The sequence below is a fragment of the Clupea harengus genome, chromosome 17 (assembly GCF_900700415.2).
Source record: "Clupea harengus chromosome 17, Ch_v2.0.2, whole genome shotgun sequence".
In the NCBI taxonomy this organism is placed as follows: Eukaryota; Metazoa; Chordata; class Actinopteri; order Clupeiformes; family Clupeidae; genus Clupea; species Clupea harengus.
Window position 1 is genome coordinate 23814649 of NC_045168.1, and position 16719 is coordinate 23831367.

Below are 16719 nucleotides of genomic sequence, written 5' to 3' on the forward strand. Positions count from 1 at the left end.
TATGTCAACAAGCATTTCGCTAGATAACATTATAATATCATGTCAGTAAACGAATTAAATACATATATTCAAAAGTCAGGGACATTAACTTAGCATATCAATCACTCTGCTTACCTCGATATGCTACTTTAAATTTGAGGGCGAATTATTGAAGGCTAGCAACTCCTTTTTTTTGAGGGAGACAGGAAACGCATTGAAACCTCCAGGAGTCATTCTTGGGGCCTTTGAACTCGAACATATCTTTTAAATAGGGCCAAGGGTGGCTCATATCAGAGGGCTCAGTTCAGGCCGACTCTGGATCCATGTTGAATAGGCAGTAGTCAGGCTGTCTGTTGAATGCTCACGTATAACAGGCAAAGCTACCGCTGCTAGTGCTGCTGCCAGACGCGCACTCTGATATCATTGGAGTTGATAGAGCCACCTGATTGGTTTAAACTTCCAAAACAGCAACGCAATCCATAGTTTTGTGTAGGCAACATTTTGGCGAAACTGTGTTCATAAAATGTAACGACTAACAACACATATTGTAGAAATGTAGCGGAGTAAAAGTATAGATAATAGCAAAAAAATGTAATGGAGTAAAAGTAAAAAGTATGCATTATTATTTTTACTTAAGTAAAGTACAGATACGTAAAAATGTACTTAAGTACAGTAACGAAGTAAAAATACTTTGTTACATTCCACCACTGCCTATGAGGGGGTAAACTGACACATTGGGTAAATTGTCACATTGGATTATCAAACTAAGAATATAACTAACTGGACTCAACACCTTAAATCAACATAAAAGTATCTAAACGTTTGTTGAATCAATCAGAATCAGAGTCAATTCAGAATGAGGCCCATTTGCTGTATCTCACAGATTGAGCCTCAGTCTCCTTTGGCCCACTGTGAACCAGAAACACTTTTTCTCATCTGATGATGAGTCCTCATGTTTCTTCTTCTTTGTTGCCCTCTTTTCTGTCCAAAACTTCATTTTTTTGTTTTGTTGTGATTTGTGACAAGTTGTCTCCTGGTAACTGAGACAACTTCCCCCAAACTCTCTAGTTGTCATCTCTCATCAGAGAAACATATTAATGTAAATACTCATTCTCAAAAAAAGTTTTTATAAAATGACATGCAATAGTTTTACTTTGGAAGTGGGAAATGTGTGCTCTCCTCAGTTTAGCCACATTGATTAAAGTTAAAAAGGATGTTGACTCAACAGGGCTCATCAGACAATCTAGCCTGTGATTTGGATCCGCTCCAAAATTGAAAGGGTTCTTCCTTGGCCCATGCCACACCCCTCAACCAAGTTTCAACACAATTCGACATCTGGCTTGGTAGTTATGTGCATAATCCTGCTGACAACAGATATACATATGGTAGTGAAAACATAATCTCCTTGGCGGGGGTAACAAACTGACATGAACTGAGTCACTTGTGTTAAATGTTATAATGATATTTTCAGATGAAAATTCTCAGTAGCTTCAGATGGGCCAAATTCAATACTGGATAAATACGTTTGATACTTAACTACTGTTCATATCAGATACTTTAAAGACTTTTACTCAAGTGGTTTTGATGGGTGGCTTGAAAATTGTCATGTTCCCTTAGTAAGGTATCTTTCACTCAAGCAAAATGCTTTTGAGGTTATACACCACTGGGTGTCACAATTGAGTTCCCTTGACCCCAGTCCATTTTTTTTTCTACTCAATATTGCCACTGAGTTATATAAATTACATCTCTTACTGGTGTAATCAAACAAGTTATCAACCAAGGGCCACAAACTAAAGGGCAATATATACCACTTCTAGTCGACTACTAAACCTATTTTACCCTAATATTGTGTTATTAAGGAATATTCAAAGCTGGTGCTTATGTGTGTGTGTCAAAAAACGATAACTAGAAATCTAAAGGCAGCAAAACACTACACTGCTGTAAGGGGAGAGAGTCCCAGGCCAACTCCCTATACAAGGTGTCCTGTCTTTGAAAATCAGAATAGGGTCCACTGTATTTTAGCCTTTAGAACTTTAGGTATTACAGATTTGATGCTACTGTTGGTTTTGCTTAGCTCGTTAGCTATTACATAGGCTGCTGAAATGGCATGTGCATCATACAAATGTGTGATCAGTGGTTGGCATAAATAGCATCATCAGTTTGTGACAAAAAATCCCTTTGTTTTGGCCTGATGCTATTTGGTGGGAGTTGGTTACAGTACACATTATCACACGGCTCATCTGGGGCGCTTGCTGCCCTGCAGAGGGTGTCCTCCGTCACGTTGATATAAATACTGTGGTCCGCCACTCTCTGCCAGATAGAACATTGATAGCATTTAGGAAAGGGAGGCTACTGATGCCCTTGACATACAGTAGGCAAAACTTCAATGACAATAATGATTTGCCCTGAATTTTAACGAACATTTTGTACAAAATTAGGTTACATTTGATTCTGTCTTTTTCTGACAGGCAATGGGAACGGGTTTGCAGTCGATAAAGAACGTCCCTTATGTCTAAATTGTGCAAACAAATAAATCCATGAAATCTGAATGTTGTAAGAGACATACCCCTGTGTGTTCAGGCCTCCTCCCTCTCTGCTGCTGAGTCTCTGCTTTCTTATGTCTAAAGGGTATTTGATGGACATGAATGAATGGGTGAAATCTAAACACAGTAGCAACAAAACTGATCAAATGACAAGAACTACAACACATCAGGCAATGGCTCTGAGTGACAACATTGTCAATTGTAAAAAAAAAAAAAAAAAACTGATGTCAAGCATACTGTGGATTCATGAAAACACAAAATCTTACCTGTGACATAAAAAGGCAGCAACAATCGTAAAAAATAGGATACATCCACCTAGTAGCCACCATCCTGGTTTCACATGCGAACTGGCTGGCACTGCAAAATGATAATCTATACTGCACTTATGCAACACTGACCCAATGAACTTGTTTGTGTGACAGTGGCTGTCAAGTAACTGAACTGGGCTTATACGTACTCTCCAGTTGCAGTCTTGAGGAATTGGATGCTCCAACTGTATTTCTTCCCTCACAGTGGTATGTACCAGTGGTACTGGAGGTTACGTTGAAAGTGACATTCTGGTATTTCCAGTCCATCTCCTCCTGGTAACCACTTGTGTCCCGGAACCATCTATAATTGTTTATAGGGGGATTGGATGCACCAAAGCAAATCAATGTGACGGGACTGCCCATTCCAACGCGTGAGGTGTTTAGTGACACAGACAGATTCTTTGGTCCATCTGAAACAAGACAGAGACAGATGGAAGATTGAAAGAAGAAATAAAAAACTAATGATGCATTTCCGCAACAAAAATGTACAGATTGAAATTTTACAAAACAAAATCATTATTCAGCCCAAACACTAATTACTATAATTATGACCAAACAGCTCATGGTACACTTTAAGATTAATGAAACAGTATTCAAAATGAGTTGACAGTGTTCATTTACCCAATCAAGGACACTCATCGAGAGTGTTATTAATAGCTTGTTTTTTGTTTAAATGATTTTTGTAAGTCTTTGATATGTAGCCTAAACGCTGACGTCGGGTAAAATATAGATAATATATTTTATTAATGGCTTGTTTACAAACTAAGATTTTAAAGCACTCAAATCCTTGATCTTAATGGTTAAACAGACTTGTAAAGGTAAGGCTGACATGAATAGACCGGCTTGTTTTAAAGCAAAAAGTATTTGTTCTTGCTGGCTCTGGTCTACAGCTCGCAGAGTGAGTAATGTCACAGTAGGCGTACAATAGACCATGCATTTCAATAGGAAAAAGAAAGAGGAAACACTTAAGAATCACACTGATACTGAGGGTTTGCAGAACTGAGAGGCAGATAGATCAGCCAAAACAGAGAAGTTGTTCACACATATGATATTGAGAAAGAAGGTGAAAAGCCTCACACAACACAGTAAGGGGTACTGTTTCCTGGAAGGAGATGCTGCCTTGTCTCTGTAGCCTGTGTGTCGCCACACAGCTTACATTCAGGCCATCCTCCCAGTGTGAGGGGATCAAACTCAGCACAGAGATGACCTCCTGAGTGCCATCTTCTTTTGTCTGCAGGGTCTCCATACTGTGGTTGAGGTTTGGGCTCCATGCCAGGGTAGGGGGATCCTGGGGGCAGTGGGAAGCGACTGCACAAGTCATACGGGCGGGGGTGCCCTCCTGAAGGGGTTGTGGTGAGCTCAGATGTGGCTTAGGTGGAGCATCTGGAGGAAGACATACAGTACATGCGAAGAAGTTGCATTATGTGCATCTCTGTTATCGGTTCAGGTCGAATTTGAAATAAACAGCAAATTAGCTATTAGGCTCTCGAGAGATAAAAGTCTCACATATTTGCAGAATAAAAAATTGGTATAAACCTAAGTAGGTCTACACACATGAATTATTTCACTTAAGAACACCTAGCAAAATGAAGAAGTCTTATTGGGATCTTGTCATTGAAGTTATATAATTTTTCTTACCATTGACTTTTATCAAAACATTTTCAGGAAAAGTTACTTTCTCGTCTCCCCACTCCAGTCTGAAGAAGTATTTGTCTTCATAATCTCTTGTGACATTGTATAAGACGGAGGTGCAGTTCCCCTGGGTGAGGTCGCCAAGTATCTTGCCGTGAAGTTTGTTTTGGCGTTTAGAAGAATTGAACACATCAACACCATCTTTAAACCACTGGGAGCCTTTTCTCCACACTCCTGTGGCAGGACTTCTCACACTTGAGTCCTTGGCAGTGAAGGAGCACGGGATGAAAATGCAGGAACCATGGGTTGTTTCCAAAGTTGGGGGCATATTGACAGAGTAGTCTGAACATGACACAGCTGTAGCCAAAAGATGTAACAAAGAGACAGAACCTGTATTTACTTGATACATTTCATGTTTCATACGTTCAATAAATAATATATTGCAGACAATGGAGATGCTGCAAACTGTGTATCATAGTGAACATTAGACATACTCACATGAAATAAAACATCCGCACAAAATAAGGTCCCTCACCAGAATCATGTCACAGTGATGGCGACTTCAGATAGAAACACCTTGAAAAGCAAATATCGTATCATTGTTGAGTTAATTTCTGTAACTCACTGTATGCCCATTTTTAGCATCAAACCATTTACTGTCATCCAGATAACCCTTACCTTATCTTCAAACCATTGAATACTGTAAAATCAGACAAACATCAATTTAACAGTACAATGATACAGTACTATTGTGTGGAGACAAAGTTTCCCGGAGACATACTGGTTTTGCTGAGAAGCAAAGACAGGAAAGCATCCACTTCCTCTTCTAAAGAAACTGCCCCCTGAAAGACACACTGCTAAAGGGTACAGAGGTCGGTAACACTTTCTATGAAGCCTAGCTTTATAAGGCCCTATAAAGGCCTTAATAATTACTTATAATGTAGCTATAAGTCATTATAGCAATCATTATAACTATGTATAATGTCTTCACAATGACTCATAACCACCTTTATGAAACATTATATCAGTTCATTATAAATGGTTATAATTTAAGACGGAATGATGCATTATAAATATGTGATCGTCAGTCTGTGTTTCAGTAACACTCTCCATGAAGCCTGCCTTTATAAGGCCCTATAAGGGCATTATTAATGCCTTTAAAAAGTAGCTATAAGTCATTGTAGCACTAATTATAACTGACAATATATATTATAACTAATAAATGAACCTGGTCAGAACCACTACTTTAGTCTAAATAGTAGACTTACTTCATAGAATTGTCCAAGAGTGCCTTACTCTGGGTTGAACTAATTTTGTTTTGCAGATGCACCTGCTCCAATGGCCATCAATAAAATTGCTATGCTGAAATTGAAACTGGAGGCTGAAATGGACAAGGGGAACTTTCCAAATCAATGTTCTGGTCATTTAAGTCAATGTTCTGCAATTGTTGAAATTCAGATTGTTGAAATTCAGCACATGCCATTTCAGCAGCCTATGTCAGAGTATTCATTTGTTTTCACAAGTTCATAATGCCTTATCCTATCTTATAATAATCTTATATCTGTTCATAACAACACTATCCTTTTGTCACTTTACTTAAAGCTGACAAAGTCCTCTTATAAAATCGTATGGCAGTTTATAATATTCTATGTCTGTAGCAGCATAGTCACCATGCTTATAACAATAAATGAATATGAATATTATATCATAAAGGTGGTTATGGGGTGCTGTGAAGACTTACATACATAGTTATAATTAGTGCTACAATGACTTATAGCTACTTTTTAAAGGCATTAATAATGCCCTTATAGGTCCTTATAAAGGCACGCTAAATAGAAAGTGTTACTGACACACAGACTGACGATCACATATTTATAATGCATTATTCCATTCCAAATGGACCATTTATAATTAACTGATATAATGTTTCATAAAGGTGGTTATGAGTCATTGTGAAGACATTATAGTTATAATGATTGCTATAATGACTTATAGCTACATTATAAGTCATTATTAAGGCCTGTATAGGGCAAAGAAAGTGTTACCGACCTTTGTACCCTTTAGCAGTGTGTCTTTCAGGGGGCAGTTTCTTTAGAAGAGGAAGGGACTTTATAAGTCATTATTAAGGCCCTTATAATGCCCTTATAGGGCCTTATAAAGCTAGGCTTTATAGAAAGTGTTACCCAGAGGTCTAAGCCCAATGTACACCAAATGAAAGCTGGAACAGTGATTAAAGCAACACTATGCAACAATTTGACACTTTTTGATGTACGGTTTTATAAGTAACTAGTTTTGGTACCATCCTGAAATTCATTGTGATAGCATATGATCATGTGAAAGACAGATAAACACCGGTGTCTTTCCCACTAGCCATCAAGGATATGCCCTATGTAGTTCTGTGTTTCCTGGCTGGATCCCCTTGCAATGGAAGAAAAGCATGACATTGCCAGCTATACTGCCAAAAGACACCAGTTAGTGTGTTGGCAAGCTTCTATCAGTGTCAACTGGGCTGTTTGTGGTGTTTGCAAGGTTTTTGCATGCCTTTTAGGTAGTTCGTTTAGGTAGTTTTGGAACAGAACTCCTTATTGCTGCTTTAAAATTCCAACCAGATCTATCTGTTGTGTGTTCCTCTATACAGAAACATCTACACCTACAGTACAAGTACATGTTTAAACCTCTTCCAATAGTAACCCACTACTTACAATATCTAACTCTTTTCAGGTGTGCTGTGATCTCCTCCATCCCTGCTGGGGAATCCAGGGCCTTCAAGTGTCATGGGATGGAGGGTCGCTGGGTTAATGTGCTCATTCCAGGGCGGTCAGAGTACCTTACATTGTGTGAGGTGGAAGTGTATGCAGAAAGCAGTGATGATGTGCAATGTATGGACTAACCACATGAGCTTGTGCGCTCTATGCTGCATTGTAGGTCTACATATTAACAGAAAGTTTGAGTTGAGTTCAGGTGCTGTTGTCTTCTCTTCTTCTCTTCTCTTCTCACGTGGGTCCCACAATCACATAAACTGTGTGTGTTAAATAAACCCTGGCATTTTAAGCATTGAAGGAGACATCAACTCTTTACTTTCAAGATGTGACTAAATGCTGCACTGTTGGTTACTAATTTATAACAACATCACAGATAAAAGTCTAATGTAGGCTATATCTATTTTTAGGGACTGTCAATCAAGCGAGCCCGCAGCAGATTGAGGAAGCCACTGCACTGGAACCCCTGGGACCTTTGACCTCTGACCAGCTGAGGACCACCACCGCTTTCACAGAGGTGTGCCATGCTGGAGAACCACGAAGATACCACACTACAGATGAGAAACGCCACTCTAGACTTACCTCGTACCAATACACCCGTCGGTGAACTTCAATGACCTCAAAGGATCGCATGGAACCGAAAAGCCATGATTACCAGACCAGTGGCTCTGAAGATGATGAAGATGAAGATGAAGAGGTCACTGTAGAGGTGAAGAGGTCACCCTCATGTTCGGATGAGCGCTCCAGAGCCAGAGCCTGGGCTGCAGTACTTCGGCAACATGCGTAAACGGCTGCGGGGGGTGCATGAGCAGGCTTTTCCAAATTGACAGCGCTCAAAACAAAATACCGTGCACAGAGGCTGTATTTAACCAAAATGTAGCCGAGAATTCAATAGCTTTGCGGAACACAGCAGGCTCGTGTAACATTGAGCTGAGATTTAGCATAAATGTAGACTCTGTAGTAATGATACTAACAGAGGCTAATAATAATAATAACAATAACAATACTACTAGCCTACTACTACTACTAATGATAGTCATTATCTATCTATAGAACAATCAATCTATTTGGAAGTGGTTCAAGTACTGTTTATAGACTAAATGTGGCCAAGTTATATGAGAGGGCAAGGGCCAGGGGTGCAGTGTTGAACGTTAAACAAAGGTTCCATGAAGGAATTGTGTCCCATAAACCATCAGTTCGTGAAATGAATGCATGTGGCCTGTAGCCTAAAATGGGTTGCTTTATGGCGGAAGTGCCCGAATACTGTCTTGATAGTCGACAATGTGCTCCAGTAGGTAGGCTGAGTGTAATGTTTGTAACCAATCATAATGTACCATTGCATTTGCGGGGCGTACACGTTGGTGACTAGAGGAAGTGAGAAATTGATCAGTGTATCCAAAGGGTTTATCATGTCACATTCATCCTAGCTTCTTTAACCGGCATGTATTGCGAACTATTATTTTAAACAAGTGATTAATTGCCTACTTTGCTAATATTGTCTTCCACGGAACTACGATAACAAACGGTAAGCACGGGGCGCGTACAACGTTAGCGACCAAGATGTTTGCTAGTTAGCCGTAAATTGTTCATGTTTTGCTGCACCAACGTTCGCTTTCGTCAGCCATACCAGCATCACACGTACCAGTCTATGTGTAATTCCTCCATAAAGCCTTCACTGCGTTTAAGTTTGACAGTGTTTGTGTTGAGCCTAAAACACGACTTGCTTGCTGTGCAAAAAAATGGGAACAGATCATTTTAGGATATCTGTCCGCACATTTATTTAACTTAATCAGCGTCTTGATTTATGTAGTACTATTATGTCGTTTTTTTCCATCCAATCGTTTTGGCAATTTTCTTCATCCACCCTACATCTCTAACGTTAACTCTTTCAGTATTGCAGCGATGGGGGAGGTAGAGTTATCCTGCCTGGCCTATGTGAAGATGTATCTACACTCTTGCCTGTTTCCCCGGTGCAGCGTTAACGGCCTGCTGTTATCATCCAGTCCAGTAGGGGGTCCTCTATGTGTTACAGACTGTGTGCCTCTTCTCCACTCGCACCTGCCACTGGCACCCATCACACAGGTCGCCCTCACACAGGTAGGCCAGTGCTGTGATTGTGCAGGCTACGGACTTGACATCTGTTGTATCATTTATGCTCGTAAATAACAGCATCGGTCTTATTACCGTGCCGTTGTGAATATGGCTTGAAAGTAGTTGCTGCCGAACCCTTATGGATACTGTGTTGTTGACTTCGGATATGAATAGATAATGGTCATATTGAGACTCATGCAATTACTTTTTCAGGTGGATGTTTGGTGTGCACAGACACAGCAGAGGATTGTGGGATACTATCAAGCAAATGCTTGTGTATCAGATAGCAGGTGCCTCTCTTTCCCATTAACAAACATTTCTGTTTCTCATACAGTGCACAAATGTCTCTGAGCCTTCAATTTTCACCTCTCTTGCAGTCCAACACCTTGTGCCTTGAAGATAGCAGACAAGATTGCTGAGCAGTGTAGTGGTGCAGTACTGCTTATGGTAAGAATATGTCTGTTTTATTTGTATACACTGGTAGCACCAGCCTAATCATTTATTCAGTTTAGTTCATACATAATCAACTACTACTGCCCAATCCTAAGTAGTTATAGGTAGTTAGGTTTGTTGAAATGTGCAATTTTACTGTTGGATGTAAAATAGGTGGATTGTTGGGCCTACTCAGCCTTACCTTAGTATTCTTTACAGTGCTATTGTAAAAAGGCAGATGTTTTTCAGATTGATGGGGCCAAAATGTCTCAAGGATACAGGGTGCCTCCCATAGTGATGTATGAGCGCAAAGACTCCCGCTGGACACTGAAGGACAAACACATGTAAGACATACATGCATGCACCACATTTACCAAGGGGGATGGAAAATTGAATGTGCATTTTTGAAGAACAGAATATACAAAAAGATCTCGTACTGTGCAGTTAGTTGACCTGAAGGATTCAACTCCCTGTTGCAGTTTGCTTAGGCAAGTGCAAAAGGTGTTATCAAAAGCCGGTGCACACTGACCACCCTGGTTTGTCTAAGCGAGGTGCTCTCCATTCACTACCCATCAAACAGTGGAATGCATCGTCACTCATACGGATCCCCGGTGACCGTGAATCCAGAATGTCTTGTGCGCTGTTAGTTTCCAATATTGCCAGGTGGAGATGTTTGAGCTATTCATGAACTTGTTTCAATGAAAACGGGTCATGTTAACATTGTTTTCTTCTCTCAGGATAATGCTGAGACAGTGGGAGGAGACTCGTTCAGTAGCCAATCAGCTGCTTGACTCAGGAGACCACACGCTTTTGGTGGATTTTGACAGTCATTTGGATGACATAACAAAGGACTGGACCAATCAAAAACTGAATGCCAAAATAGCAGAACTGGCCTCTCCTGTCAATGGGAACGTGTGACTTGATGAACGGGTGTAACAACAGACATTAAATAAACCTCATGAAAAAACTAATGTGAAATGTTCTGAAAAACAACTGCTATTTTAAAATGTTTTTTTTTTTTCATTTTTTCCTCCATTGATTAGATTTGTGCTAATATACTGTTTGTTGTAATGCATTAACAGAGGCTGTTTGTTCCATCTGAAATACTTTGTATTATATTTGAACTAAACACACTGAAGAACTGTCAATGAACAATTATGTTTTGGATAAATAACAAAAAATCCTAGTTCTCTGTGCCTTTTAATAAAACTAGCAATTGTTGCAGTGGTAATTAGTAAGTACACAATATGAGACCAAACTTGATCTACAGACTCCCTTGTGTAACTGTACATATAGACATCTGTTTAAGTCTGCTTTTAATCTACATTTTGACCAACAAATAGAGTCTTGTTTTCTTCCCACATGCTGGAAGGGTCTGACTGGATTATATCTCACAATTTAAGAGGATGGAACTGAGCACTCAGGTATTCCGCTACCTGTGAGAGTGACAAACAGGGGAATTCCTACAGAGAAAACACAATTTCAGTACCATAACACAATGTTAAATCTCCTGTGGTAGTGGATATGGGGTATCACACAATGGCCTCCAACCACTAGCACAAGGAATTCAACATCTGGTCCTGTATTTGAAATCTGCTTTATTTATTTTAAATAGTACAGATTAAATTTGAAGCAAAGGTTTACCTACATAATTTCACCAAATCACCTTGTGATATCCTCTTGTCCTCTTATATTAATAATAAAATATAAAAAAAGAATCTGTGTCTGGGAGAAGGAGTGGATCTTTGCTGTAAACCCTTTAATAAAAAAAGACATTCATGGGATTGCAATAGCCATGATCAATCACTAAACTTGTAATAGTCACCAAAAAGGACATGCTACCCTTACTAATAAACACAACAGTAATTCTAATCATCATTAAGAACACTATCATAATCACAGGTATTTTCACAAAGTACAATTATACATTTTGAAATGCAGTCATGGTTAGTGAGTGATGCATTAGGTCATATATACACATTCGTGCCACATTAGAGTCAGAAATCAAGGTTTGCATTCTCTCTCCCCTCCTGTTCTGCTTCTAGCACGAGAACACAAATGAACACCAATTCATCTCATTCAACAGTTTCTACAGAGACTGCTCTGAATGTGATGCCTATTAATATGTAGAATGTGGCGGTTGACAATAGTGGTCATTCATGTCCATATTTTCTCACCTTCGTCACTCAATAAACCAGCCTGATTCTTCTGAGAAGTAGGACAGTACAAAACAGCTGAAGTGCTTCAGGTTGGGAGAAGTTTGGGGTTCCTAGTTAAGTGTTATTTCTTTGCCCCTTTTTCCCCAGAAGATCTGGGAAATGTGTTTGTCTGGGGTAAACCACTCTGTGGAAAGTGCATTAACAAACTTGGTTTCTTCCTGAAGGGTAACATGTAGTGCTTGTGCCGTAGGTAATGCTTCCATTGATAGACCAGGGTTCTGGGCTGTCACTCAGGAATGATAGCTTTAAGGCTAAGGTATCTGAATGAGATTGAGAGTGACTTCTCCATGTGGTGACTGGTTGGCTAGGTTTTGAAAGATGGACACAGACTCCCTGAGCGTATCTACCTCCTTGATCTGTTGTTCTGCCCAAGGAAAGGAGATCTGATCAAAAAAAGAAAGCACAAAAGGATGAACTTAAGGGGGACGTCACATTTTCTGCACAAACACAAAATCACAAGAATTGCTACAATGTAATTACTGCATCATAATTTCTTATCATGGACTCTTTAATTACTGTTTAATGCACTGATCCTTGCAGGAGTCTGGAACTGATTCTGGCTAAGTTGGCGTTTACTTACATTCACAGTGATGAGCTTAGCGGCAGGGTCATCTGTATTAAGAAGCTCCTCCCCAAAGCACATGGTGATGCTGGTCTGTGGAGGCGGTCCCCCAGAAGTTTGATAGTTTTGCAGTTCTATGTCCCAACACAAAATGCAATTGTAAACAATAGTACAAAGGCAAATTATCATTCAAATAACGGAGTGATTATGGTGTACTGTACTGTGTACCTTAAAGTGGAATAAAGCAAGCAGACAGCCCCCTGAGACCAGGACAGAGTTCCCTCACCTTCTATAAATGCCTTCCTGCTGAACACCATCACTCGCTCCACAGTGCGCTCCATCTTATTGGGGGAGGTGGAGGAGGGAGTATGAGGCCCCCTCCAAAAGACCCGCCCTTGGCAGCAGCGCTTGGCATACACCCCGCTTCCTGTGGATGTCAGCATCACACCCTTCTCCATAAAGGGCAGCAGAGTGGAGATGGCCTGCATGGCTGGTTCAGACGCCATTGAGATGGGAGGATCTGGAAGGGGGATCCGGTGGAAAGTGGTCTGAGATGATGGGGGGGGCGGGACTGGAGCCACAGGCATATAGGAGATTCGGATGTCCTTGTCCTGAACTTCACGCCTGAGCATCTCCTGGCCCAGGTACTGCACAGAAACCAGGAAGGAGTGGAGCACTGCCCAAGGAGAAAAGCAGTGAGTCTGGTTGAGTAAGATTGGCAAGACGCAAAGAACAACAGAAATAAGCTTGTTTGGTGGATACTCAATTACCCGTGGAGGCAGCGGGTGAAGTCTCAATTGTAACGTTCAACTGGATTTCGTTGACTGCAAGAAATAGGATTCATATGAAACTCACTTGCATAACATATCATCTCTAGATCAGATTAGTACTGTGTTAGAATGAGTTTAATGTTATGTGTCAAATCAAGAATTGGGACATACGGCCATCAGTCTTCATGGTGACTGTGGGCGCAGTGACTTCTATAACTTGGGTGTTGACCTCAGTGACAGCTTCCATTTCCTTTATGGAATAGCAGAATTTAAGGTCACATATGTAATTACTGAGACTCATGAGAAAATCTAACGCTTGCCTTGCTTTTTCACAGAAATTGCTGACATTATTGGTGCATTATTAAGCTTGAGAAGATTTAAATTGTATAACAAGGTTCCAGTTAATATGTAATAGAACATAACATAAAACAGTAAATTGCAATGACTTGCTTTGGTGTGAGTAAGAAAACCCACCATGTTGATTTCGTGCACGGCTGTGACTTGTTCCTTTATCATCTTGGCTGAGAGCTCCTCCTCGCTATCCTCGCTGTGGCTCCTCCTCCTCCTCTTCCTCCCGGAGACCTCCTTCATCTGGCCTGTTTTGACATTCCCCAGCCCTGTGCAAGAGGGAATTGCGTGCATAGATAGTGGTTTCCAAGGAGTCTAATTGCAGTTGTGTAACTGGACAGATAGCATATCACCGTTGCAGTTTTAGAAGCGATGGCAACATTTGTACTTTGTGGCCTACACTGATAAACCCCTTCAAGAGCAGTAGTACTAAAAATGCTTCCAAACCTCTGCCTGCGATGCTGTGAGATACATGTTGAAATAAGTGCAGGAAAGAACGTAATCTATATGACCTCATTATTTCCAAGAACAGAAATTCATAAAAACATAGGGAAATATTCTTTGCTTTTCTGAAAGACAGGGGGGACCAAATTAAACAGAGTTCCTGTCCCCAAAATCTGTTCTCAACGATGCACATAGTAATGCTCATCCTTAAGTAGTATATTGTAACAATTCATGAAAAGAAACCATGTTTCTTTGTCATCTACCAACTGAGACAACGGACACAGAATGCCCAAGCATTTGACAACAGAGAGGAGACTAATGGTGATGAACAAGTTAATCTACTCATTTTCAGAAGCTTCCTGTTTCCTGTGGTTAGCCGTGCGGATCTCGAGGCCAAATGAACTAACACTGTTCACTGCACTGCAGTGTAATGTTTGCAACGTCTGCCATGGCTTGATTGAAACATCTTCCATCTTCCAATTTGATCCATTCAAACAGACATCATAATGTAACCAGATCAAGTCCATTATTATGTTTGCTACACTGTCTAGTTTAGCAGCCACTACATGACAAGAGAACAGCAATTCTATTGCGTGCGATCAGCTGTACTGAATAATAAATAGCCTAAGGGTTTGTGGTTGTTTGAGTTTGCTGATACTTGGCACCGTAGCCTGAGCATTACAATGATGTCCCAATGTTTGCTGTAGACCTACTCTACTCCAAGACTATGGCAGCGGGTCTGTTTACACTCGTGGGAACGCCACAGTTTTGTAAAGGTACAGTTAGCCAGGAGTAGGTTGAAGGAGGACTCTGAGAGTGATTGTGAATAAAGGTACAGTACAGTTAAGGTATTACTTCCTACACTATATGTGGAACACTATATGTGTAAGAGTGTGTGCAGGTGTGAGAACCAAGGTACGGTTAGTTGTGTTGCTACCTTGCTCAGAGATTGGTACCAGCCGATACACTTTGAACGGCTCTGATATATCCAGCTGTGATCTTTCTGCAACCTCACAGAACTCAGGGCTCTTGTTGAGCGCGCAGCGAAGACGAGTCTTCCAAGATGCCGGGTCGGAGCGGCCAGCATCAGTCAGCTTTCCCTTAAACTCAGCCCAAGCCTGCAGAGAGGGTGGATTTTAGCACACCAGCCATTGGGAAATGTGTTTTACCAACTTGTGAGTGTGGGGATGAGTCAGTGGTCACAATGTTGTGATTTCATAAGTAGAAACTGTTACTTCACATCCCGGTTTCTTCATAACCACAAATACCAGCATCCTCTCAAGCTGCCTTGCGTTAACATGATTACTACCACGATATTTACCTACAGACAGATGTAGTGGGTTGGTTAAGTGCACACTGAACACATGGGGTGATGGTGTTACCTTGAAAATGGCAGCATCTTCTTCGCTACGAAAATCTTGTTTGCCTGCATGTTTCCATGGGATGCGGAACATAGTCTTGGCCTGGTCATCCCACATCAGACCTGGATACCTTCCACTGCTCACCTGTTGAGTTCACAAACATATCTGTAAGAAAGGGGCTGTCTGTGTCTCTGTGTCTCTGTGTCTCTCTCTCTCGCTCTGTCTATCTCTCTCTCACTTCACCACATTCACACACTGAGACTCTCCCCTCTGAGGTACACCTCACCTGCTCCACCATCCATGAGCGAAGCCGGCGCGTTGACCGAATTCCTGAAGGCATATCTACGATCAACAAAAACAGTTTATTGCTTTTATGGCCGTAGCTACTACCCGGTTTTAATTTTTCCAATAAAATTCTCTAGGCTAAGCATTGTCTAACATTTGCTAATGACTATGGACATGACAGAGACACATTTTGACAATTATGTACAAATGTAAGTATTTATGTATTTATGTATTTATGTTGAGAACATTTTAGAACGTTAGATTTGTTAACTGGTTCATTTGGTCTAACATTAGCTGAAAATGACTATGGACATGAAAGAGATACATTTTGACTATTATGTGCAAATGTAAGTATTTAAATAATTTATGTTAAGAACATTTTAGAACGTTAGATTTGTTAACCTGTTGTTGTTAACTATGGTTAATTTGGTTTAAAAGAAAGGTCCACTACTATCTACAAAATATATTGTTTAAGCTCTTCGTTCACGTAATTCTTTGCACATATTTGTCCTAAACAGGCGTTACAGTTAAGGGTCACTTACCAGACGCAGCTTCGGATCCTTCGTCAGGATAGAACTGGACTGCTAGCAACCTCACTGTCAGGGAAGCCCCAGTCTCCCAGACCTCAGCTGTTTTGAAGTAGACTTGCCCTTTCCCAGAAATCACGTGACATCGCGGAAATCCAAAGTAGGTATCTTTTACCATCGCTAGATGGGGCTGTTTAATCCTTATGGACAGGTCACTGATTTGGTGCATTTATTTACCAAAATTTGCTATTTTTATTTTACTATTTGAGGCAGTTAAGTAGTAAATTCCCGTTGTGCACCAGAAGGATATCTCTCTGAATCTGAAATAAATAGTATGGCTATGATATCTCATTCGTGGACAGTAAAATTGGACAGATGTCTGAACGATGTATCACACAAGGACGTTTCTGCAGCCTCTGAAGTTGGTGGCTACGATACTCAGCAACAGAAGAAAATCAT

General features: G+C 40.6%; 3 protein-coding genes across 3 annotated transcripts; 1 reads left to right on the top strand and 2 right to left on the bottom strand.

The window, feature by feature from the left end:
* Positions 1–627: 627 nt before the first annotated feature.
* LOC116224393 (sialic acid-binding Ig-like lectin 14) lies at positions 628–5258 on the bottom strand. The gene is made up of 7 exons (XM_031583885.2): positions 5141–5258; positions 4469–5038; positions 3908–4213; positions 2980–3240; positions 2789–2879; positions 2546–2600; positions 628–2289 (listed from the first exon to the last, which is right to left on the bottom strand). The coding sequence occupies exons 2-7, from the start codon at positions 4881–4883 to the stop codon at positions 2110–2112; spliced, it is 1308 nt and encodes a 435-aa protein (XP_031439745.1). The 5' UTR covers positions 4884–5038; positions 5141–5258; the 3' UTR covers positions 628–2109.
* Positions 5259–8241: 2983 nt separating this feature from the next.
* Positions 8242–11462, top strand: emc9 (ER membrane protein complex subunit 9). The gene is made up of 6 exons (XM_012833216.3): positions 8242–8746; positions 9114–9318; positions 9526–9602; positions 9690–9759; positions 9994–10088; positions 10482–11462. The coding sequence occupies exons 2-6, from the start codon at positions 9124–9126 to the stop codon at positions 10660–10662; spliced, it is 618 nt and encodes a 205-aa protein (XP_012688670.1). The 5' UTR covers positions 8242–8746; positions 9114–9123; the 3' UTR covers positions 10663–11462.
* Positions 11463–11482: 20 nt separating this feature from the next.
* On the bottom strand, positions 11483–16661 carry irf9 (interferon regulatory factor 9). The gene is made up of 10 exons (XM_012833239.3): positions 16276–16661; positions 15735–15790; positions 15470–15592; positions 15025–15205; positions 13770–13912; positions 13467–13545; positions 13296–13349; positions 12812–13201; positions 12544–12659; positions 11483–12346 (listed from the first exon to the last, which is right to left on the bottom strand). Exons 1-10 carry the CDS (start codon positions 16487–16489, stop codon positions 12215–12217), a joined length of 1488 nt encoding a protein of 495 aa, XP_012688693.2. The 5' UTR covers positions 16490–16661; the 3' UTR covers positions 11483–12214.
* Positions 16662–16719: the final 58 nt, after the last annotated feature.